Raw genomic sequence first — 26551 nt, 5'->3', positions numbered from 1 at the left:
AAAGTGACACTTTGCTACCGTAAAGAAAGAAATGCGTGCTTTAATTCACAATTTTGTTTTGTATATAATACAGTATTTTTGCAAATAAAACTGTGTACTTGTTTCACGGTGGTTACGCCTACTAACCACCCTGTAAAACACCCCCTTCAAACAGAAAATGAAAAAAAGTCATGGATTTTTATATTATTAGCCCAAAGAAATAAATAAATGCAAAAAATAAGTTTTTATTATAATAAACAAAAATCTGTGACACAAAGAGATACACAAAGCTGGCGGTTACGGAAACGGTAACAATATCGCGAGTTCAATGGTTTATTCCCATCTCAAAAAAATTTCCCTCCTTAAGACGCGTTGGGCATTTTTTGGAGATTGCCTAAAGATATTACTCTGTCGACACACAACTTTCCATTATCTCCATAGGCAAAACTATTGCAAAAGTGTCCAGCTGTCAGCTATAAATAATAGTTCCAAATCTCTCCAGAGTAGCGCTAGAGTAGCTAAGAACGCAGGCGTTATTAACGGAGTGAAGTGCGCTGTCTATAATTTGATTTTTTTTTTCAAGTATTCTAGGCATTGTAGCGCCACCTATTTAAGGTTTTTTGACGCAAACTTTTTGGTACATGGAGATTCCATTCCTTACCTCTACCTTCCATAGAAGGTTGCTTTTATAAATTACAGTTAGACATAAAAAAAACCCTTACGCTAATAAGGTTTAAAAGTTTTAAAACCATTTTATATCAAAAATACCTTACATCATTTTGGAAAAGTGCTGATCGATTTTTATCAAACATTGCTAAGAACCAAGGAAGGCCGCAAGGAAACTCGCGGGTTAAAAATTTGGTTCATTTTAGGTAAGTAGTTTAGTTAAAAGTTTACCCAAGCTTAATACGATTAACCAATTGAAAACTTCACTGTACCGTAACTTCAATTAAATATTTGCATATCTTTTAATTGGATTGGTCCAGTTAAATGATCGCATTCGCTGTTTCATTAGGTAACTTAATAAGAAAGTTCATGATCTCTGGACTACAGTCATTTCAATTTTAACTTTCATTTCGAGCATCTCGGGCTCTTGATTTCAAAAGGCTTTTATTTGGATATAAATTGAAAACGTATTTATGTTTGGGATGAATGCAATGTGTTTCTACTTAATTTCAACATTTTGATTAAGTAAAGTAACTGATACATTACATTTATTCTGGACATTTCGACTTAATGAATTCTTGTAAAAAAAAAACTAGTAGTAGGGTCCATTCATATATTATTTATTATGAGTAGTAGATATATTATTTTTTTTGGGTCATAATTGGGTTGGGATTGGGTCCATATCTTTGATACAAATGAAAAGTCATATTATATTGTGTCAAACATTTTTAATCATAATATTTGATGACATACATAGCAGTTGTCATATATTTTTTGTGCATACCTAAGGGCCGGTACAGACGGACTGCAACTTGTATGGGAACTGCACGTCGACGTTGCAGTTGAAGTGCAGTCGGCATGCAGTTCCCATACAAGTTGCAGTCGAGTTGCAGTCCGTCTGTACCGGTCCTTACGAACCTAACCTACAATTTTATGCAAATTAAATTAATGACTATAAAAATTATGACAGCTCATTTATGACAAAAACCCAGTTATGCTCAGGAATAAATTCTGACTAAAGATTTGTATGACTTTCAGTTTTGAAATATGACAAAAGTTGTTATGCGACCAGAGGGAGTCCCATTTTTTTTTCTTTAGTTAGCCCGTTATAGTGTCCCACTGGTGGTGACTTTCCCCGTGACGTCCCCAGCTCCTGTTGGTGTGCTATTTCTGGCCAGTTACTGATGAAGGTGTCTAGGTCGTCCCGCCATCTCCGTCTGGACCTAACTACACGTATATATATTCTAGTATTTTTATTTGTGTATTATATATGAAGTTCATCATAATTATGAGTTTTTCAGTTGTGTACTAATTATAATAAATACCTTTTTCTCCTCGCACCATTTTTATGTGTCTGTTTGGCTCGATGGTTGACTGGTAGAGAATGCCATTAGTCATTAAGTCCGCCATTTGTTCATTCATTTCATGTTTCGTGCAATTAAGTTTGAATAAATAAAATTGTAGTTTAAGATAATATGGAAAGGTCAAATTAGGATTTTTTTTTATTTGAAAGTAGCAAGTTATAATGAGTTATGATTCACATCATGGATTGCAGTATAAAAAAATACTAAATATATTTTGATTTGGTGTCTATACATTTTAATACAGTCTCAAAACACATTATTATTTCGCATTTATTTATGTTATAAGTGAAAGTAATTAAAAATTTTGTGTTTTAAAGGAGGCAACAGGAGACCCTCCCGCAGGCAGCTTTCTTGCGCAAAGAACAAAGACACGCTATTGCGATACAGCGCGGGAATGCTGCCTGCGTGATGGGCACTCTGCCAAGAGGCCAAGGGTTGGAGGGTAGATTTTTTTTTTAATACTACGTCGGATTTAACTAATAAAATAATTTATAAAAGATCTTAAACTATATGTTTTGTTAAAATACATACACCCTTTTGAGTAAGGTTAATATAACAGAATCCGTAGATTTACATAACTCTGACCATTGGTTATTGTAATGGTGGTCTTCAATTAATTAATTAATTAATTTCAGGGGGGTTGGATAATTATGCTTATGTTTGTTATTTATATTCGAGGACACAATTGGGTACATGACACATTTTTTTCATACCACGACGGTGGCAAACAAGCATACGGCCCGCCTGATGGTAAGCAGTCTCCGTAGCCTATGTACACCTGCAACTCCAGAGGAGTTACATGCGCGTTGCCGACCCTAAACCCGATCCCCCCTCGTTGAGCTCTGGCAACCTTACTCACCGGCAGGAACACAACACTATGAGTAAGGTCTAGTGTTATTTGGCTGCTGTTTTCTGTAAGGTGGAGGTACTTCCCCAGTTGGGCTCTGCTCTAGATCTGGAATGACATCCACCGGCTGTCATTATCATTGCTGATTTGCAGGGGTCGGACAAAAAGTGCGGATGACGTAAAAATGACGTACTTAATCTCGCACACAGGATGATGTTTGAGTTTGTATTTAAACTTCCGTGTGACATGTAGTAACAAAGTAGTATTAATGAAGTAACAAAATAATCGTAAATAAATCCATGGAATTAATAATACAGGTGGTAGGGTGATGTAGTGAATAAAATAAATTTCACGAAACTTGTTACCATAAGGTATAATTATTTGAAATTAGTTAGAACAAGTCTGTGGGATCCTCAGATAAATAGGTTTAATAGTCAAAAGTGGGAACAGTAGGTAAGATTAGCAGTATACGTGTTTGTCACGTACCTCCAAAAACGGAAAATTGCCACAATATTCGAGTAAAGATGACATTTTAGAGCGTTTTCTTATATATTAGTAAATATAAATTTTAGCTAAATATAATCGTGAGGATACAATAGCTAAACAATAACGAAGTCAATTTATTGTTCAGTCAGCGTCAAATACTTCGTAGCAGTCAAAGTAGCCAAATAGTTCGGTACACCATATATTTAGTATGGTGTACCGAACTATTTGGCCACTTTGACTGCTACGAAGTATTTGACGCTGACTGTTCATCTGATTGACAATGTGTCAGTCAAAAACGTACTTACTCATTTCAAGTGGCGATATCGTTTAATAAAGAGGTCAATAAAGAGATTGATAAATGATACGTGATAATTGTTTATGAAAATCAAAAATACTATTTGAAATCATCCTATAAGTGGTTTGACGTCATTCGCACTTTTTGTCCGACCCCTGCTGATTTGCATTGGATGTCATTGCTGTGTTTTAGTTGGGTTTAGTTATATTAGTTTATTTTATAAGTAGTTATAATTATTGTAACTTAAATTTAATAATAAATATTCTCAGTATTATGTTTTAAAAATTGTAGTTGCCAGTGTCTGTTATTTCAGTCACTTGAAAATTAAATAATAAAATTGTGACCTTATATTTTGCCCTAAAATATTAACAGAACCATCCAGCAGAAGGTTTTTGGGCCAATCTCAAAAATCAAGATGTAAAATAAAGCATTTGACTTTTTCAGAATGGTACTATTATGAAATACGAAATAATATATGTAGTCAAATGATTGTACAGTCAGCTGCAGAGAAAAGATACCCCCTGCATAGAAATTTTGTATGCAGGGGGGTGCTTTTTCTCTGCAGCTGACTGTACAAGGCACACGGAATTTATAGTATAAAAAAACCGGCCAAGAGCATGTCGGGCCATGCTCAGTGTAGGGTTCCGTAGTTACTCTTCCGTCACAATAAGCTAAACTGGTGCTTAAAGTATAGTAAATTGTTAACCAAGGGATGAAACGCGAGTTAAACAAATAGGCACATTTGCATAATCAGTACCTAATTAAAGTCTTTTTACTATGAAGGGGAAAATTTTGCCATAACTCAAAAACAGCTAAACTTATCATGGCCGCTATAGTTTTCATTTAAATTCTTTCTTAAGCTCTACTTCCACGATTTTTTTCATATTTTTTGGACCTATGGTTCAAAAGTTAGAGGGGGGGGGGACACATTTTTTTTTCTTTCGGAGCGATTATCTCCGAATATATTCACTTTATCAAAAAATGTTTGTTGAAGACCCCTATTAGTTTTGAAAGCCCTTTCCAACGATACCCCACACTGTAGGTTTGAAGCAGAAAAAAAAATTCACCCCCACTTTACGTGTAGGGGATTTTTAGATTTTATTGTACGACTTTGTCGGCTTTATTGATTTATATATCCATGCCGAATTTCAGCTTTCTAGCACTAACGACCACGGAGCAAAGCCTCGGACAGATAGACAGATAGACAGACAGACAGACAGACAGACAGACAGACAGACAAACAGACAGACGGACATGGCGAAACTATAAGGGTTCCTAGTTGACTACGGAACCCTAAAAAGAGTCAGACCAAGATAAGTTGGGAGTGTTTTTGACAGCCCTGACAGTGGCAGTTATTTTAAACGTCAAATTTATATAAAATTATGACGTTTACTTGACACTTGCACAGGCTGGGCTATCAAAATCGTTGCCAACTTAGCTTGGTCGGACTCTAAGTAGGTACTTGTTTTTTTCATACTATAAATTCCGTATGCCTTGTACATCCCACGCTTGCCTCGTGGTCAGAATGTGTAAGCGCCAATAATGCTGAGAACTTTTATTGGATGCCTAGACGACGTTCTATTGCATTCAGTCCACCCGCTGCATGTAATTGAGGCGGATTTTAGGGTTCCGTACTAAAATATAGGAACCCTTATGGCGACTCTGTCCGTCTGTCTGTCACATCGCTAAATATCTTGAGAACTACTTAAGCTATCGATTTGCAGAAGTTAGGACCCCTTATCTCGGAAGCTTACCAAATAAAAATTAAAGTTCATAAATATTAAAGGAAAAATATAATATCACATCTAGATAATATGGATATCACATCTCTCATCTACTCAAAGGTTAACTGGAAGAAATCCCTTAAAGGGATAAGTTCGCCTTTGTACTGCTTATCCTGTGCCATATTTATGTGTGCCATATAGAGTTTTTACATACATACATATATTTTTTTAATTAACAAAAACATTTCCGAATTGAGTTTGCAATATAACCACCTTTGCGTCTGTTTATTATTCTTGAACTGTTTACATTCTTTCAAATAAAATTAAAAAAATTGTAATCGGTTCACATGATAGAGAATCATCCCTGAAAAACCAACATACTTACATACATTTTTTTTTACAATTTTGTTTGCATTGCCGATAGATGGCGCTATACACAATTATACTTTGTATACTTCTGGTCAAAACCCTTTCGTGTTTATGTAGGTACCTATTTCGAGATAAGTAATTGAAAGTTTGTACGGAACTCGAACTAGACCGTTTTTTTTTTGTTAACGTATGGTAAGAGGCTTACACGTGTCCGCACCCAGCGATACTTTTTTATGCGGATCCTATGTGTACATAATTATAACATACACAGTTTATTTTTCATACAATCGGAACTTGAATTGGGCATTAGGCCCGATTCAAACTTTCAGATACATCAAAAATGTTCCTAAGATACGGTACGGATTGGATATGTCAGTGTTAAAAAAAAAGTTTTTGTCTGAAGAAACATCATTTTTGACACTGACATATCTAATATATATCGTCTCGTCGTATCGTCGTCTTTAGCAAATGTTTGACATATCTTAAAGTTCGAATCGGGCTGGTTGGTTTTAGTGCCAAGAAATGTTTTGTATATTTGTTTCAGAATTTAGCCTTAACTAACAGAGTGCAATTTAATATTTTCGAGCTGCTATTGTATTGCGCACATAGTCATCCCTTGTGTCAGTTGTGTCACATGAGTAAGTACGCCATTTTGAACAAAACAAATGATACATCATTGCGTGCTGAATTATTTTAAAAGAAATAATAAAAGTCGTCTATTTTTAGTAAAACATACTTAATTCATTTGAGCCTATACTAATTACCCTTAGAATATTTAGGCATATCAAAAATACACGCTGTATAAAATAACGAATGATAAATATTAAAAAGAGAGGCACTTCACTGTACCTATTTCTCCTTAAGAAGGTATAGTCCTATGGTTGGCATTATTCACAGCAAATAAGTTTTTGGCAAAAAAATCATTTTTGTTACAAGATTTTATCGCTGACTGTACTTTTCTTTCCACAGGTAAAGAATACTGATTGGGACAATTTAAAAAAACCCCAAACACAATTAGGTTGCGTCGTTTTATCACAGATTTCCTATGGCCACCTCCTGTCTCCATCATCAGATCAGCTCGATGGTACCATAATATTGCATTGTCACCCGATTTACATATATACTATGCAAATTATCAGTTACAGCGGAAACTGGGAAGTAGGTCAAATATAACTTGCAAAATTTGACCCGAACAAATATAGTTACATCTTACATAAATTGCAAGTTAAATAAAAGCCCGTAATAAGTTTTTGGCAAAAATTTCACTTTTGGTACAAGCTTTTATCGCTGACTGTACTTTTCTTTACACTGGCAACTAATATTCATCGAGACAATCCTAAAATCCCCAAATACAATTAGGTTGCGTTGTTTCATCACAGAGTTTCTATAACCACCTCCTGTCTCATCATGCGATCAACTAGTACCATAATATTGCATTGTCACCCGACCGGGAAGTGGGTCAAATTGAAGATTTGTCCCGTACAGACATAGGTTGCAAGTTACCTACATTGCAAGTTAAATAAAACTTTGTAAAAAGGTGCCAGTTGTTGGAAAAGAGTGTCAACTTTTGGGACATTTATTTTATTAGCCAGCTGAAAGTTAGCAAAGAAAAAAGTACCTGAAAAGATTCTATCCATTAGAAAGCAATTACCGGTCTCAAAATAACTTTTAGCAGTTCCACAGAAAATGTTCGGAGTTTACTGAAATTCATTTACGAGTTGGGAAACTAGGTAATAGGTATTTGCTTTTCTTTTAAGATCCCGTGTTTTATATTTTCGTGAGTTGATCACAAATATTTGTTCTTGAGTTATGGGAGTTTTCTGTGTAAATAAGTATTTATAAATAACTTGAGTTGTGGGTACTAGCCACAACTCAAGCCTTATTGAGCTTACTGTTGGACTAGGTCGATCGGTGTAAAATTATCCAATAATATTTATTTATTTATTGATATTTTTAGGTGTTTTGTCTCATTTAACATGAACAGAAGTAGCGTGTCAATAGTAACGTGCGCTCAAAGTATTCGGAATACTTTTCCAGATAAATTTCTACAGTTTGCAATCAAAAGTGTCTAATAGTTATCCTGCATACATATAGAGAGAGCCTTTTTAGCCTCGGTCACCATGGGCTTGCCTTTTTTTTTTTTTTTGACGGAGTGGGAATACATTTACGCACGGTGTGTGGGACTCGCCACTCCTTTCCCCTCTCCTGGGAAGAGGGGGGGGGGAGAATTTAGCCCTACCCACTAAACCCACTCCGGCGTTTCACCCTCTTTGCCGTTCATGAGGGCGCACTGGGATCGATGATGACATTCACCACTGCGCCCTCCGGCAGCCCCGGCTTAACGCCAGGGCACCCTCACAATGGAGGGGGGGATCAGAAACGCGTGATCCCCCGCCCCCCGACGACGTCTATGCAATGCGGACCATGGGCTTGCCTGCTCTTCGGGTGCCGGCCGCCTGTCTCGCCATGCCGCCCTTAACGACATCCTGAGAAGGGCACTCGTCAGTGCCAGCTTTCCCGCCGCTCTGGAGCCCCGAATAATGCAGAACGACAGGAAACGCCCTGACGGGATGTCGTTAATTCCCTGGAAGATGGGTCGCGCGTTGGTATGAGACGCCACTTGCGCTGACACGCTAGCGGCGTCCTACCTTCCATCGACCAGCAGGCATGCTGGTGCGGCGGCGGACACTCGGGAGCGTCAAAAAGTAGCCAAATATAGCTGTCTCGGCGCTCAATACGAATTCATCGCGTTCGGCGTCGAGACACTTGGTTCGCGGGGCAGAGGGGCACAGATGCTCCACAAGGCGCTGGGCAAGCGGCTGAGGAAGCAACGGGCGACCCCCGCGCGGGCAGCTTTCTCGCGCAGAGAATTGCAATCGCAATCCAGCGCGGGTACGCTGCCTGCGTAATGGGCGCCCTACCAAGGGTGCAAAATTTTGATATAGCCCGCCGCCGGTCCTTCGAAATATTTAGTATATGGCTTACAACATAACGGTTTCAAAACAAAATGCATTTATTCTGCAGTTGTGGCCCTCCTCAGATTTTTTTAAATTTTCTGGCCCCCTATGAAGAAAGTTTGCCTACAACTGACATAGACGATACTATGGAAGGTAGAGGCAAGGAACAGAAACTCCTCAGGCAGAATTGTTGCAAAAGTGTCCAGCTGTCAGCTATAAATAATAGTTTCAAATCTCTCCAAAGTAGCGCTAGAGTAGCTAAGAACCAAGGCGTTATTGACGGAGTGAAGTGCCCTGTCTATGATTAGATTTTTTTTTCAGGTATTCTAGGTATTGTAGCGCCACCTATTTATGTTTTTTTGTCGGACAATTTTTGGAGATTTTGTTCCTTGCTCTACCTTCCATAAACGATACAATAAGTGTTATGTCGTTAAACATCGTGTCAGTCACTACGAAATGTGCCTTGACTCTTATCGTCATATTATTAAAGGTTAGATTTGACAAACCTGCGCGTCATCGTGGATGACACGAACTATATCTATGAGATCCTATAATTGGCATCCTGTATGTACTACAACGTATAAACAAATCAACAAGAATAAACATATCTACTCCCAAATTTAAGGATGCCAACGATAGGTAATTTCACCCTAAAAGCTTATTTGTAAAAATAAACAAGAAGTGAACAGCGGAAAATTGCAATTAGATCGGATTTAACCGACAGACAAGTTCTCGGTTGGAATCCCTTTGTTCTTAGTGGAAACCAGAGACAATACAAAACAATGATAGCTAACGTAACATGTGCCTACTTTGCTCCAGAATTTGCAGATTATTTTTTTTTTTAAATTATAAATGTCGATTTAAAGTAGACCATCGATACTACAGAGTGAGAAGCTGTTTTGTTTTAAAAAAAATCTGCACAGGGATGTTAACATTTACATATATCCAAAACGCATTAATCTAACTGGACTGGATTTGCGATAGTTCTTGGGTTTTAACACACGAGATGGCGCTGTTATAAGTTTTTTTTTTCAACTTTAATCGGCGTGTGGCAGCGCACGGCCACGTAGCATCAGTATTCACTCATAACTAATTGCAATTTTCTATACTATTTACTAAATATTGTATCCTTCAAATATAGATCTGTTCTTGAAAATATTGTTAACATTTTAAGAAGGATAGAAGTGCTTATTATATCAGCTTTAAAAACCATTTTAATTTTGAAGAAAAATAGGTTAGAATTTATTCAAGAAAAAAGATAAAAACCCGACTCTAAAACTGCTGGGTCTAAAATTTTAAAAATAATACACAAAATAGCTCTTTATACCTAACCTATACTTTTACAAACCTACTGGAAAACTTCTTATAGTCAAACGCGAGTCGGACTTGAGATTTTTTTTTAAAATGCGAAGTTGCCGATTTTTTTGTAGATACCACACTATTGAAGTGTAATAAACCTATGAGCATTCCGTAACACAATCGTGCAAAAACAAAATTGCCAAAAGTAACCCCGAGGCGAATTACTGAACGAAAGATTTCCACAGAAAACCTTTTCTTACAACCAAATAACTTTCTCGTCCATAATAATAACACAAAGGAGTTCTATCCATAGCATAGATTCCCCTCCTTTAGAGAGTATTTTAAAAATAAGGCCTTTGAAAATAACATCATCTCACACTATTTCATATTGCAGCAGCTTACGTTCCTCTGAAACTCAGTATTTTTTATCTGTTTTATTTATTTATTTAAGTAAACGTACACAGATTTGAGATCGCTTAAGCGTAGTGTACAGTCAGAAAAACTGTTCGCTTAGCATTTCCACGTTCCACGGGTAAAGGTACCTTATGGCGGTTGACGCTTACGTTGCTTAGCACCGCATTCGTTTTGGAGCGTCGTTAGTAAGGTACATTTTCCCGTGGAACGCCACATTCTGTCCTTCACGGGCGTACGCGTATTATAAATATATAGATTACAGAAACTATTTTATATTTTTGTCCTAGCCCAATGTTACAGTCTTACCATGCTCCGTCTACTAGGTAATCTGTAGTACCTACACACGTATGCGACATTCCTCTGAGTCCTGAAGATAAGCCAGCCCGCGGGGGATATAAGTCAATGATACGGTCCTTATCACATCCTTCACGTGGTTTGCTTTTGTGCACCCTTTCTTTGGCTGCCTTTAGTACATTTGGGGATTTTTTTTAAGGATTTTTTTATTCTTACTTTATAATTATAATAGTCAGGTTATATGTTGAATAGAAAAGGGAATAGCGTTAATTTTTTCAAATATCAAGGTTTCTTAAAAGAACATTTAATCCATACTTAGTTTCTAAATGCGAAAATGTATCTATCTATCTGTTGCCTCTTCACGCTTACACCGCTAAACCGATTTCGTTGAAATTTAGCATAGAGATAGTTTGGGTCCTATAAAAAAAAAAAAAAAAAACATTTATTTCAGACAACACTGTTACACAGGGTCCATATGTTACAAAAAAAAAACTAAAACTATGACCTAAGCCTATACTTATAAAATAAATGGCCTCTTTGGCCCCCACCCTCCATGTCCGCCTCTCCGATTAGGTTGTACAGTCAGCGTCAAATACTTTGTAGCAACCAAAGTAGCCAAATAGTTCGGTACACCATATATTTAGTATGGTGTACCGAACTATTTGGCTACTTTGACTGCTGCAAAGTATTTGACGCTGACTGTACATGCAGATCAGTGAACCGGGCAAGGACGGCAGAGTCCAGCCTATCTGCTATCATCTTTAGGATCCCGTTTCCGCTCGGACCCTATACAGGGTGCAACACAAATAGTGGGGATTCCGGATCTCTATTGTTTCTCATAAAGTTTTAAGCCATAATGTATTGATTGCCCGCATTTTCGTTAGTCATAATTTGGTTTTTCTCAGAAACGCGTAACTTTCCAGGATTGCCATAAAACAAACCTAACCTATCTATAGGATAACCTAAGGAAATTCCTGAAAAATGAACGGTTTCAGAGTTATGACTAATGATAATATGACTATCACTACATTATGACTTTAAATAATTATGTCAAACAAAGGGATCCGGAGGATTTCCTCTAACGGCATATTCTTCTACTTTCTCCTAATCAGAACACATACTGAATATGCCCTTAAACGGATCCCCAGTATTTTTGTCACACGTTGTATAGTCAGCGAGCCGGGTGAGCGAACAACGCCGTGATATAAGACTGGTTTAAGTAAGACTGCGGACTGTGGTGGTCTGGTATGTTTGCGGAGGCACAAATTGACAGCTTTGTGGCGATAATGCGCAAGAGGTGCGCCTCACTGATGCGTCGCCTGCGCGGCAGCCCCAACGGCATTCTAAGCGTGTTTATGGAACGCGAAAATGGCCCCATACTCAATCGTTGGCAGATACTGCATGCACTGGCCAATCAGTGGCCACTGATTAGGTTTTAGTTTTAGTTCTATTTTATTTTATATTGTACTAACACTAGAAATAAGATTTGTTTTTAATGTTTACTAACCATGTCTGTCATGTGTAACCATGTCCATGTTTGTTTAGTCTGAAATAAATGATTTGTATTTATTTATATGAGTAATAGACCGCGAGCCAGGAACAGATTCCCATCAATCGCCTGCCGAGCGAAAACTCGTATAGTGGTTAAACGGCTATGTATGATGAACCCTCGTGGACGTCAGCTGCTGCACTGTTGGTGGATTGAGGAATAGCCAGCCACCGAAACACGTAAAAAAAAGTAATCATCATCTCCCGTTTGATAATTTGCCAAATGATAGTTCAGATGCTATTGTTAGTTCAGATGTTCGTTAAAAATATCATCAGCCAGTTGTCTCGCGGTGGCAAGAACGTCAGCTGGTCGCATGAACATATAAAAAATAAGCGCTTTACCTTTTTATGATAGTAATAAAAAATATTATGATACTTTGCATGTGGCATTCCATCAGGTGTTCCAAATAAAAGGTTACGTAATTTACACATTACGCATACTTTGCAGACATAAAGTGGTAAGGCACGTATTTTTTACATGTTCATATCATCAACTGACGGTCTGTCCACCGCGATACAACCAGCTGACTGGTTTTTTTTTTAATTCATGATAGCATCTCAACTATCATCTGACAAAGTATCAGCCGGGGGGCGATGACTGACAACATATGCACCTGGCTCGCGGTCTATAACATGGATTCATTTATTAATCCAATACACGAGTATTGGGTACCCTCGTAGGTACCCAATACTCGTGTATTGGATTCAATTAATTCAAGTGGATTATATCGCTTTTAATAAACCAATCAACTTAGATTAAGAAAAAACGTTGTAAGGATTTTTTTTCCAGCAAGCTGATCCTAAATTCGTGTAATCCGAGTTTGCTCAATCCCCACAGGCGTGCAAAAATTTTGAGAGTCTTGGGAGATACATTTTTCCTTGGACAAAACCAAAACCATTCGATGTACAAGGAACCCACCATCAATTACAATGTCCAACACCAGTGAAAAAGGGTGTTCGGAATTTAACATGTTTATACGAAAAAAAAATTCAAAGTAACAATTTACAAACTTTGACTACGAATTAATATTAAGGTACATTTCGGTTTCTCAGATATCAATTGTTATCATAATTACAGTAAATTTTCCCTCGGACGTACCGTTTTCGAGCTACAAGCAAAAATCTGAAAAAGAGTAAATATGTACGCACACCTCCTGGGATTTAGAAAACTTGGATTTAACACATTTAAGAGAGAATCAAGGTATTAAAACGATTTCCAGATTGCCGGGAATTAATTCTTCAAAAAATTTTAAGTTGATTGACCTATAATTATGAATTTAAGATATATCTAAAATTTAACGTCTTGTACCCAGCTTTCGTGGCCAACGAATAGACTAAATACAGTTCCAAAATATTAGTTTAAAGTCGAGAAATCAGCCCGTGCCTGAAAAAACATCGGTTCAATAAATCCTTAGAAAAACACAGTAACCATTTTTAAAAGTCAGCCCATTTTACGACTACATCTAGGAAACCGTAAAATGTACGACAACACGAAACCCGTTTTATCGTACAAAGCTGATTCTGTATTAACAATTTGATGCCTAATTTAAACTTTCACTATTTTTAAACATTATTAAATTATAGAAAGGGGGCTTAATCGCTCATGAATATGTGAACAAGGTTGTACCAAGGGTCCTTTTCGAAATTAAAGGCGTTTGAACTTTATAAACAATTATAATAATCTCCCAAACTAGTCTCACAAACAAGATATAAAAATACACACTTGATATTCTAAGGCAAACAGTCGTTAGCAAGTTTGAACAGGTGACAGCGCCATCTCTCGGTATATTTGGAAACCAACCACCACGATATGTGTGATTAAATTTATGAATTGGACAATATGTACTAAAATGAAGCGCTGGTGGCCTAGCGGTCAGAGTGTGCGACATGCAATCCGCAGGTCGCGGGTTCAAACCCCAGCTCGTACCAATGAGTTTTTCGGAACTTATGTACGAAATATCATTTGATATTTACCAGTCGCCTTTCAGTGAAGGAAAACATCGTGAGGAAACCGGACTAATCCCAACAAGGCCTAGTTTACCCTCTGGGTTGAAAGGTAAGATGCCAGTCGCTTTCGTAAATACTAGTGCCTACGCCAAATCTTGGGATTAGTTGTCAAGCGGACCCCAGGCTCCCATGAGCCGTGGCAAAATGCCGGGACAACGCGAGGAAGAAGAACATGTACTAAATATCAGTCTTCTCCGAGACCACGAGGACAACGCCGTTCTCGAAACGTTTAAAACTTAATATGCGATTATGTCCCGTTTCTATATGTAATTTAATAATTTGATACCTACCGTACATACACGTAAAACGGGGACATTTTTTTTTCTCCCACGTTTCCACTTCAATCCTATATGGTGTCAGGTTTCGTTCTATACGTCTTTCAAAACCAATAGGGGTTTACAACAACCATTTTTATTAAGTGAAAAGCACTGAGGGAAAAAATAATACATATACCTATGAGTCCCCTGACGGCATTTCGTCAGCACGAATGTGAGTTCCGAACGCTGATTGGTCCTCTCGGTCAAGGTCGTGTCAAAATAAAACCAAAATCATCAAAATGGTAAATCCCCACAAAATAAAATAGAGTCCTAGCCTAGTCGGCAGTGACCCTGCCTACGAAGCAGGAGAGGTCCCGGGTTCAAATCCCGGTAAAGACATTTGTTTGTGTGTTCAATTGTTCATCACTAATACATTTTCTCCTGAGTTATGAATATTACGTAGGTAGATATATATCTATTATGTATTTAAGTTATGTAGTTATGTCGTCTGTGTAATAGGTATTGTCAAGTATATTTTTTTAGAATCGGCCTCCCATTTTATCGCACCCCATGGCTTGTCGTAAAATAATACTACCAATAAACATTTAAATTTGAACGGTAAAATACACTGTAATTGACCAAATACTTGATAAAAGTTTTAGCGTCGAGAGAATGCTAAATTGGTTCGTTTAAGCCGTATAAGAAAACTTTCAAAAGTTTATGGCAATAGAAATGCAACATTGCTATTAAGTTGAAGTTTGATTGTTTTTGATAAGTACAATAAATAAATATTTTCAACAACACTTAAGTATACATAAAAAATAAATACAAAATACCTCCCCGCAGCTAACCGCTTCTGGAATACTCCCTAGGATGTTAGCGGCGTTGCCCGTTTTCACCGCCAGGCTTAATCTTTGCGCAAAGAAGGAGCCCGCCCTGTGGTCGCCCGAGTCACCTATGAGTCTGACCGACACTACCTTTATGAAGTTTTGTCTCAGTCGACCATGGGCCCAGTGTTTCCCCGTGTGTGCCCGTTTTGCTACACACTTATTTTAAATTTAAAGGATCGTCTTCTATCCTCCTGAGACCTGGTGACGTCATCTTTTTTAACTTATTTTAACTTTAGCACTACACACCAATTAAAAGCCACACTCATGAAACGTTAAGTAGGTGCCCGAGTGATTGGAAAAGCCTTTCGCCATCGTACCTTTTTGCACGCTTATGATTCGTTACTAGACATATAAAATCAATATTGAAATTAACACTTACTAACTAAGTTTTTCTTGTTCCAGATAACATGCGCCATGGAAGACTACAATATATCCATGGAAGAGCTCATGAACGGCTCGGAGCCGTACCAGCCATACTACCAACGGCCTGAGACTTACATAGTGCCGATCATATTCGCGCTCATCTTCGTGATCGGTGTCGTTGGCAATGGCACGCTGGTCGCTGTATTTGTGAGGCATAAGGCTATGAGGAATGTGCCTAATACGTAAGTAATGAGATATGTTATTTGTTTTTAGTATGATAATATAAATAAGTGTATACCCGTGACCCACTGAACTGATAGCAGACTTAGTATATGTGTCTATAACTTACATAGTGCCAATCATATTCGCGCTTATCTTCGTCATTGGGATCGTTGGCAATGGGAGACTGGTCGCTGTCTTTGTGAGGCATAAGGCTATGAGGAATGTGCCTAACACGTGTCATGATATTATTTTCAAGTGGAGATACATCATAATTTCATTTAAAACATTTGCTGATTATTTAAATGGTTACAAATGTGATAAGTTACGTTTTAACTTTTGAAATCGAAACTATTTTAATTTTTGATGTTAGGCGGAACATATAAAACGGATCTAACTCTTGTTGATAAAGTTCATGCGCCGGAGTCTTGCACGAAATCGGTTGGCCGAATGTCATGATTTATTTATGTTTACATTAAAGGTAGCATCTAACAAACCGTTGATATTCGTTTGTCCCAGTCCGTCATTCAGACATTTTTATTTGTTGGGCAGTTGCAAAATTTAAAAGAGGTTTATAAGAGGTTGCTGCTAGTCTAGAAAATTGCCAAACATAATGATTTGGATCCGTATGATATACTAACTTTTATTAAAATACTTAATCGTCCACATGGAGTATAAACAACACTGCCCATACAAATCTAGGAATCTCATTATTCTCTTGGCTGAGAAGTAGATATTCAAGTCGCATCCGACATATTTATTAAGAAATTGCATTAGATGCATAACCTTTGACGTCATCGCCATATATTTATCATTCGAATTTAAATATCTTCAATGTTGCACTGTTACTGTGCACATTGTATTACAGCTTAAAAGGTTTGCATTACTTTGACATCAGTGTGTACACGCGCCGGAAAGAACTCCCACGCACATTTTATTTATGATTCGTTCATTCACACTATTGGTGTATAGTACAATCCAACAACTTTCCGGGTACTGGCTTTCGCCAGTAATCTTTTTTTTTTTTATACCACGACTAAGGCAAACAAACTTACAGCCCGTCTAATAGATCTAATGGTAAGCAGGTATCGTATATAAAATAATTCACTGAGTTGAGTTGAAATTCACTGCCCGCCATACAAAAAATCTAGCCTTTGAATAAATGGTATCATAAAATTGAATTTAATTTGTGTAATTTGAAAATCGAACGACACAAAACAAAAGTAACAGTTCCATTTAATAATGACTTAAATTTCATTGGAGGTAATTTGTGCCAGTATTTAGATCGTGTGCTGCTAAAAGATAAGGCTGCGTTTCCGCCACAGATGTGGAAGTTAGCTGAGCGATGCGAGAATGTCTAGCGAGAATATGAAACGTTGTGAATGTTTCCACCAGAGACGTGCGAGGTAGCTGAGCAGCGTGAGAATGCGTAGCGAGGGTTATATCGGGCTCTTTTCAAATACGCGAGCGGAGTACAACAAGGCGGGAGTGGAGCGCGTGCGTCATTGGCCGTAGCTTACGTCTCGCAACACATCCCTCGCACACATCCTTCCCTTGTTTTATATATACATGTACTAAAACCTGGCTCCACTGAGTTGTTTCCACTAGAGCTGCGCTGAGCGAGAATAGGTTAATGGAGTGTTTCTATTGGTTCATGACAAACATATCCCTCACTACGCAGCTTCGCACATCTCCGATAAAAACGCAACCTTATACTTGGTGTTTAATAGTTATACTTATAAAATAGTGGCGCAGTCAGTAGGATTTTAAATACAAGCAGTAGGTTTTGCAAGTATTTTGTAATTAGACTGTTTATAGATCTTATTTAATCTTACCAAGCTGAAAATGAGAAAATCTCGCGTTAAAAATGCTTTTTGTGCATATTATTTTACTGGCGAATATAATATTGTAACATTCCAAAAAACATTTTCTTTTTTTTTCGTGCCCCTGCATTGCAAGCGCTGGTGGCCTAGCGGTAAGAGCGTGCGACTTGCAATCCGGAGGTCACGGGTTCAAACCCCGGCTCGTACCAATGAGTTTTTCGGAACTTATGTACGAAATATCTTTTGATATTTACCAGTCGCTTTTCGGTGAAGGAAAACACCGTGAGGAAACCGGACTAATCCCAACAAGGCCTAGTTTACCCTCTGGGTTGGAAGGGCAGATGGCAGTCGCTTTCGTAAAAATTAGTGCCTACGCCAAATCTTGGGATTAGTTGTCAAGCGGACCCCAAGCTCCCATGACCCGTGGCAAAATGCCGGGACAACGCGAGGAAGAATATATTTTCTTTTTTTTCGTACAGATTTTTTTTTTTTTTAATAAAATGCGTATTTTTAATACCAGCCCTTCCCCCACTATCTCTGAAGTTTACCAAGGAAAAATTATGTTTTTTTTACATCATACCTATTAACATTAATACTATAAATTGGTAACATTGCACGTAATCGCACAAATTAGTTAAGAATTGCAAGTGATGCACGTTATCACGCAAATTAGTTAGACAATTTGCCGTTAGATGGCGCTGTACACAAATATACTTAGTATAGGTACTTCTGATCAACAGTCTGTCACCTTTATAGTTACACGAGATAATTCAAAATTTGTACGAACCCTCGGTGCGCGAGTAAAACGAACTCGCACTTGGCCGGTTTTTATTTTTATTTAAAACACATATAACCAGAGCGCCAAACATGTAAATCATATTTTACGTTATGACCACTTCTATTAGCGATTATTTCACCAACGATGTCAAGACTCATTACCCTACTTTCCGAACTCCGCGTCTGCAAAAGATTTGAGATCCGAAGTGGTGTAGCGTCGTATCATTTGTGTAATTACAGCTGAATTAAGCTCGTTAGCGACGTTATTGTGTTTTGTCGAGTCCGAGCCGCATTTGAATTCTCGTGAAAAGTTTCAATAGTAAAACCCGTTGCATTTTAATTGGTGCTTGCTATGAAAATAGAAAAAGCCAATTAGTTATATAAAGAGTACATTAGAGTATCGTAAGCAAGTCGCTTCGTTTGGTTTGCTAATTCGTTGTGTTAACCCATTCAGCGCTAATAACGACACGTTGTCGTTTTGCCTCTACGAATTTTCGCTACATACCGAGAAATCCATGTTATCGGCTACTATGTACCGATAGCTCAGCGTTTGTGATAAAATTTGTCCCTACATATGTCTCCAAATATTATTTTTCACATCGCCAATTCGAAAAACGGCTTTTTTTTTTTGCTGGGATCAAAGTGGCATTTTTCTTAGCTGCTAGGGATCGAAGTAACACTTTTTTGTTCTAGCATATAATATATATATATTTTTTACATACTTTCTTTTCCTTAAAAAAATTTAAACTAAATTACTTTCTCATAGGTGATGTAATGTAAAAAGCAGTATGTGTCACATGGTAGCAAAATTAATTACATCTTGGGCATCAGGATCCTATTTTAGAATCCCTTGTTTCTCTCGGGATTCAATTATATCGCCGTTGAAATGACATTTTGCTCCCTTTTGACACAATCTACTATTTTCTTCTTAATGACCTTACAAACAGCCAAAAGGGACTCATGAAATTTATAAATGTTCGACGACCAGTTTGGCCTAGTGGGTAGTGACCCTGCCTACGAAGCTGATGGTCCCGGGTTCAAATCCTGGTAAGGGCATGTATTTGTGTGATGAGCATGGATATTTGTTCCTGAGTCATGGGTGTTTTCTATGTATTTAAGTATTTATAAATATTTATATATTATATATATCGTTGTCTAAGTACCTCAACACAAGCCTTATTGAGCTTACTGTGGGACTTGGTCAATTTGTGTAATAATGTCCTATAATATTTATTTATTTATTTATTTATAAATTAAGTTCCAGCGTTAAGGTGGCGTTTGGGTGAATTTTGGCTGCTGCATCAGCATTACTGTGTCGGCATTACTGCTGTGGCGTGGTCACGGCCGCTGTAACTGTCAATTTTGTTGATACATTCGAACATTTAATCCGTTACTCATATTATATAAGTAATTAATAATTACAGCGCTTGCAACAGGGTCGCAGCCTTAGAGCATTTAACCAGCTGAAAACGCCTTGTCTGTAAATTTTCTGTAGAAAACAGTCTGCTGATTTTTACAAGCGGAGTGGCACGTCATATGTATCTAAAGTTCTAAACGCAGTAGCCATGTCAGATAAACGTCAGCCCATACAATAAGTAGGACGTGAGTATTCATCGAGATTTTCGACAGTGTGGTAAGCTTTTAAAGGCAAGTCCGGTTGGTTAAATGCTTTTTCCTACTCCTCTACTGTTATCTGTCATTTATGCATTAATTAACACGAATATAAGAACATACATAAAAGATTTCAAGAAAAGTCTATATTGTCTATTCCTCATAAAAGCTCTTGTGCTTTTATACGCTATAACGTAACTGCGATTAATGGCTACCAACCTAACAAAACCAAAACGAATACAGTTTTAAACTAAGTGCATTGGCGCCAACTTACAAAATATTCATTTGGTTGCATAGTAAAAATAATTACTTCATAAGTCAGAAACACGCATGTGACACCCGTAATATAGCAACACCCATAGACTACGAAGACCGCTTAGCGTTGCTTGTTAGTCTCCGTAGGCTACGGTGGCCAAAATTGAGAAAAAACTGTCCAAAAAATTAATTTAGCAAGTAGCAAGTACCAGGACCTCATGAGTTACGAGGTGTCGCCGACCGGCCGGCCGCGGCCCGGGGCGGGCCGGGCGCGTAACAAGGTATGCTCGCGCGTCTTGGCTATATACTTTTGCTGTAATTTGTTTACCTAAATTAAGATTTATTTTTGTTGACTCGTAGGAAAAATATTGTATGCAACGTTGTATAAGTAGGTCAAAAAATTCTCGTGGCGTATTCCTTTACAATGTTCGCCTACGCCTTCGGCTCCGGCTCACATTGTAACTCACGCCACTCGCCTTTTTTGACCCTTCTTATACAACTGTTGCATAAAATACTATTTCCTACTCCTCTACTGTTATCTGTCATTTATGCATTCATTAACACGAATATAAGAACATTCATAAAAGATTTCAAGAAAAATCTATATTGTCTATTCCTCATAAAAGCTCTTGTGCTTTTATAAGCTATAATGTTACTGCGATTAATGGCTACCAACCTAACAAAACCAAAACGAATACAGTTTTAAACTAAGTGCATTGATGCCAACTTACAAAATATTCATTTGGTTGCATAGTAAAAATAATTACTTCATAAGTCAGAAACACGCATGTGACACCCATAGACTACGAAGATCGCTTAGCGTTGCTTGTTAGTCTCCGTAGGCTACGTTGGCCAAAATTGAGAAAAAACTGTCCAAAAAATTAATTTAGCAAGTAGCAAGTACCAGGGCCTCATGAGTTACGAGGAGGTGTCGCCGACCGGCCGGCCGCGGCCCGGGGCGGGCCGGGCGCGGAACAAGGTATGCTCGCGCGTCTTGGCTATATACTTTTGCTGTAATTTGTTTACCTAAATTAAGATTTATTTTTGTTGACTCGTAGGAAAAATATTGTATGCAACGTTGTATAAGTAGGTCAAAAAACTCTCGTGGCGTATTCCTTTACAATGTTCGCCTACGCCTTCGGCTCCGGCTCACATTGTAACTCACGCCACTCGCCTTTTTTGACCCTTCTTATACAACTGTTGCATAAAATACTATAAAGTCGCAGCAATAATGTCGCAACAGTAATACAAGTACAATAAATTTGACATCATAATGAAAGATAACGAGGTTGTCCTCCGAATGTTAGCTGACGATTGAAATATTGCTACCGAAAGTCACCTTAATTCAATCTGTATTCAAGTTTTTCTCTGAACCAAATTGGCTACTTGACAGTTATTTAGGGTTCTGTGGTCAACTATGAGTATAGGTCAGCCATGTCCGTCTGTCTGTCTGTCTATCTGTCTGTCTGAGGCTTTGCTCCGTGGTCGTTAGTGCTAGAAAGCTGAAATTTGGCATGGATATATAAATCAATAAAGCCGACAAAGTCGTACAATAAAATCTAAAAAATTTTTTTTTTTAGGGTACTTCCCCTACACGTACAGTGAGGGTGAAAAAAATTTTTTTGCTTCAACCCTACAGTGTGGGATATCGTTGGAAAGTTCTTTCAAAACTAATAGGGGTCTTTAACAAACATTTCTTGATAAAGTGAATATATTCGGAGATAATTGCTCTGAAAGAAAAATAAAATGTGTACGTCCGTAAAAAGACGTACATCCACAGTTCATCCCTTGGTTAACAATCTACCATACTTTAAGCTCCAGTTTAGCTTATTGTGACGGAGTAACTACGGAACCCTACTCTGAGCATGGCCCGACATGCTCTTGGCCGGTTTTTGTAAATAATGTCAATCGATCTTGATTTTCCTGAGGATCAAATGTCTAAATAGGACTTACGGCATTTAAGCAACACAATGGTCAGAAATGAGAGTTAAAGTCTGATGCTCGCACTCGACGATTGAAACGCCTCTAACAAAATGTAGCTAAATTTTGTTATAATATTCAACATGTGAACCTAAATGGTCACGCACTGTGCGGTTTAAGAGGAGCTTCCTCCCGCGCACGCTCCGGTTGTGGAATGAGCTACCTGCTGAAGTTTTCCCGAGGGTCTACAGTATGAGGTTCTTCAAAAAAGGAGTGTACAAATTTTTAAAGGGTCGGCAACGCGCACGTAACACCTCTGGAGTTGCGGGCGTCCATGGGCTACGGTGACTGCTTACCATCAGGCGGGCCGTATGCTTGTTTGCCACCGTCGTGGTATGAAAAAAAAATGTGTCATGTACCCAATTGTGTCCTCGAATATAAATAACAAACATAAGCATAAGTATCCAAACGGAACCCTGAAATTAATTAAAGACCACCATTACAATAACCAATGGTCAGAGTATGTAAATCTACGGATTCTGTTATATTAACCTTACTCAAAAGGGTGTATGTATTTTAACAAAACATATAGTTTAAGATCTTTTATAAACTAAGCAAAATTTCAGACCCTTTTCTGTATCACTAGAACTGTACCAGATTTAATTAAGAGTTGGGTCACTGCCAGTACTGAGAATGGGATCCAATCTTTTCATAATTGAGCTAAATTAAAAAAGTTGTGGAGGGCGTTACGGATGCAGAAAATAAAATTTTAAACGCTAGAATCTGTTTTACCCGTTATACAACTAACACAACGCTGAAGCACAGAATTATGAGAAAATACGAGGTGAGCCCCTTCACAGATTTGAGAATTTTAGGAAAATATCTCTCTCGCACTCACATACACTGACTCTTGCTCTATCTTGAAATCGAAAACTAAGAAATGGCTTCTTTCTCAGTCTTACCATCAGACAGAAGACATCATTCACACTTAAGCAGCGTATACACACACACACCCACAATAAGACATACACACACATAGACACACTCACACTCCACTCCTTAAACATAAATATTTTTTGTATCTTTTATTTATTTTTTGTTTGTGTTTTTCTGCATGCATTTTTTGTACTTGAATTAATTTTATATTTGAGATTTGTCAATCAAAAAACGGCCGTCAATTCAGTTTAGTTAAACTCTCTCAGTAAAATTTATTTTCCCGGTTCCCGAGATACAGGCTGCGCCTAGTTTGGGGCCGATGGATATTATCTTAATTGTAAAATTTAATTTATGTTAAGTTAAATTTGTTATGTCAATTTGTAAAAAAGGTTTGGTAAATAAACGATTTGATTTTATTTGATTTGACAAGGGCGGATACTAAAATGAGTGCGATAAAGACATAAAGGAAAATCACGCTCAGAAATAGAGGTTTCGTTTTCGACATTTTCCTCCTCCAAAACTTAACCAATCGTAACAAAATTTTGAGATCGGAATAAGAATGAAATTATCTGTGTCTGATCGTTTTGATTTTTCCAATGTGGTATGCTAGGCGTCTGTTTATGGCGCATTTATTTGGCCGTTTTTAACGCTTTTTAAAGTAACCTAGTTCTTATTAAACCAACTACAACAAGAATATCGAAAAAAATCAAAACGTATAGACACAGGTATATTTTAAATATATATATTCTTAATACTACTGTCTAACAATACTCGTAACTAACAAGCGACTGACAACTGACTAACTAATATGTTAAAAAGCAAAGACTAAAAAAAGATGAACAGCCAAGTTTTACTAAGTGTTTACTAGACTCAATACAATTGTCAAAAACTACGCAGGTTTAGTAAGAAAAAGTATACAATTATATTATTGGATATAAAGTGCATTGGCATAGCAAAACATTAATTTGGCTGACTATATATTATTACAGTAGTTTGGCAAAGCCATTTCCATCAGTAGCAAAATAGCGGCTATTTTGAAAAATATGGGCGCAAAGAGTCTCCTATTCAAAATTTTATCATCGCGCTTATTTCTACTGAAAAAATGGGTTTGCCAGAGTATACAGGGGTGCTAATATCTTTGCTGACTGTAAAATATATGCAAACTTGAAACATAGCTTGAAGCTACTGGACTGCGTTCAAACGTGCAAAACAACGTGAGTTCCTCAAACACGAGTTCGTACACGTGCTTTAACTTCGATTTCCGAGTAAAACTTCGTAACAATCACATAATAACCGTTTTAGTCACGTTTAATAACCGTTTTCAATGCAATCACGTTAATTTCATTACCGGTTGCGACATCTAAAAAATTTAGTTGATATTTTCAAAGATAATTTAGAAGATTCAAGAGGTGGATTGTCAAAGTAAATTTTGTAGCCACAGTAAATTTACTGCCATCTTTCGACACATGATTGAAACTTTTAGAACGCCTTTTGACTTTGATCCTTATTCTTTCACTGATATGTGTTAAATTTTTTAAATATCAAACAGTGGCGCCATCTACTTGAGCATAGGCCAAAGGTATGTCGGCATCTTATCGTGCGATGGCCTCGTCTATTTCAAATTCTCTTTGATGTCTTTAAACTACATGCATTCGTACGCTTGTGGTACGCTTCGGTAAATCAGTTTTTTTTTTATATTACGTCAGTGGCAAACAAGCATAAGGCCCGCCTGATGGTAAACGGTTGGCCTATGGATACCTGCAACTCCAGAGGTATTACATGCGCGTTGCCGACCCTAGCACCCCACACTCTCCTTGAGCTCAGTTGGTCAAGAAGGCATCAGGGTTCCAAAAGGTCACAAGTTGGAGTCTTGCCTGAAGCGGAGAAGTTTTTCTTTATTAGTTATTTCTTTTAAATAAACTATGCTTTTTTCCCGTCAGTACGCAGATATATTATAATCAATCTTACTTATAGTGCGACTTCTTAGCCTCAATTATGGTCCCATCCGGCAGAAAGCACGATGTTTTTCTACTTCTATTTATTCTTATAAATAGAAGTAGTAAAACATCGTGCTTTTTGGACCCGGGTACGTCCTTAAACTACGTCCACAAGAGAGGTATGGGCATTGTGAATTTCTTCTCGCTTTGTGTGGCAGGGCACAGCACATCGAATGTCATTCCAGATCTAGAGCAGACTTCTAGAGCTTCCCCAACTGGGGAAGTACCTCCACCTTACAGAAAACCGCAGCCAAATAACACTAGACCCTACTCATAGTGTTGTGTTCCTGCCGGTGAGTAAGGTTGCCAGAGCTCAACGAGGGGAGGGAGGGTTGTTAGGGTTGGCTAACTCCTCTGGAGTTGCAGGCGTACATAGGCTACGGAGACTGCTTTCCATCAGGCGGGCCGTATGCTTGTTTGCCGCCAAAGTGGTATAAAAAAAACTTAAAAGCGTTGCCAAGTTTCATGCTTTCTGTCGGATGGGACTTTACCTCCATACTAAATCGAGTTAAGGAGCCGCACTAAGGATGACTCACGCTAGACTGGGCCGAATCCGGGCCGGAGCTTCCGGCGCTTCGTTTTCCATGGAAAGCACCACGTGATCACCGATCAGCCGTCATAGAAAATGACGTGTCAGACGCCTCGGCCCGGGCTCGCGTGAGTCATCCAGTATTATAATACAACACAACAACATTTTTAAACAAAAAGTTCCATATTCTGATAAGAGTTACGAAAATCTATGATATTTTCCTAACGCAAAGGAAAATTACATTTTGTTATTTTCCGCTGCGTTCTTTGTAGTTATGTTATTAAATGAAAAGATATCTTTTTCGGGACAAATTTTGGTTTCGTTTTTATTCGGCTCTGAATGAGGAGCTCAGATCAAATCCAATACTAACGAAAAAAATCATCTCACTTACTTTATTACCCGTAGTTGAGACTTATTAATTACCTACCGTATTTTTGGTGACATGCGTGATCGGACAGAGTCTAAATATCCGAATAGTAATAGTAGTAATATCGACAAATTACTTCGTCCAGGGTGCTTTGCCAACGTGCTAATCGTTAACGCTCGGTAACAATTTCATTTTATTTAAGGACCAACTAAGATCATTTTTTGTTAGTAAAAATAGGACTTATAAAATATGGTTAGTGTGGATTAATTACAGGACATACCACATTAAACAAACACCTACATAATATGGGTAAAACGGACAGCCCCATGTGGAGAGCGTGCATGGAAGAAGAGGAAAC

General features: G+C 37.8%; 1 protein-coding gene across 1 annotated transcript in view; it reads left to right on the top strand.

Moving 5' to 3' along the window:
• The window catches only part of LOC133526535 (neuropeptide CCHamide-1 receptor), a 300559-nt gene that overhangs the window by 160730 nt on the left and 113278 nt on the right, over positions 1-26551 (top strand). Inside the window, exon 2 of the mRNA XM_061863212.1 lies at positions 15799-16001. Coding sequence (XP_061719196.1) covers positions 15811-16001 — 191 coding nt within the window. The 5' untranslated portion in view covers positions 15799-15810. The remainder of the gene's footprint in view (positions 1-15798; positions 16002-26551) is intronic.

The sequence above is a fragment of the Cydia pomonella genome, chromosome 16, assembly GCF_033807575.1.
Source record: "Cydia pomonella isolate Wapato2018A chromosome 16, ilCydPomo1, whole genome shotgun sequence".
Classification (NCBI taxonomy): Eukaryota; Metazoa; Arthropoda; class Insecta; order Lepidoptera; family Tortricidae; genus Cydia; species Cydia pomonella.
The sequence above is the reverse complement of the archived record's forward strand: the minus strand, read 5'-3'. Positions and strand labels throughout refer to the sequence as shown.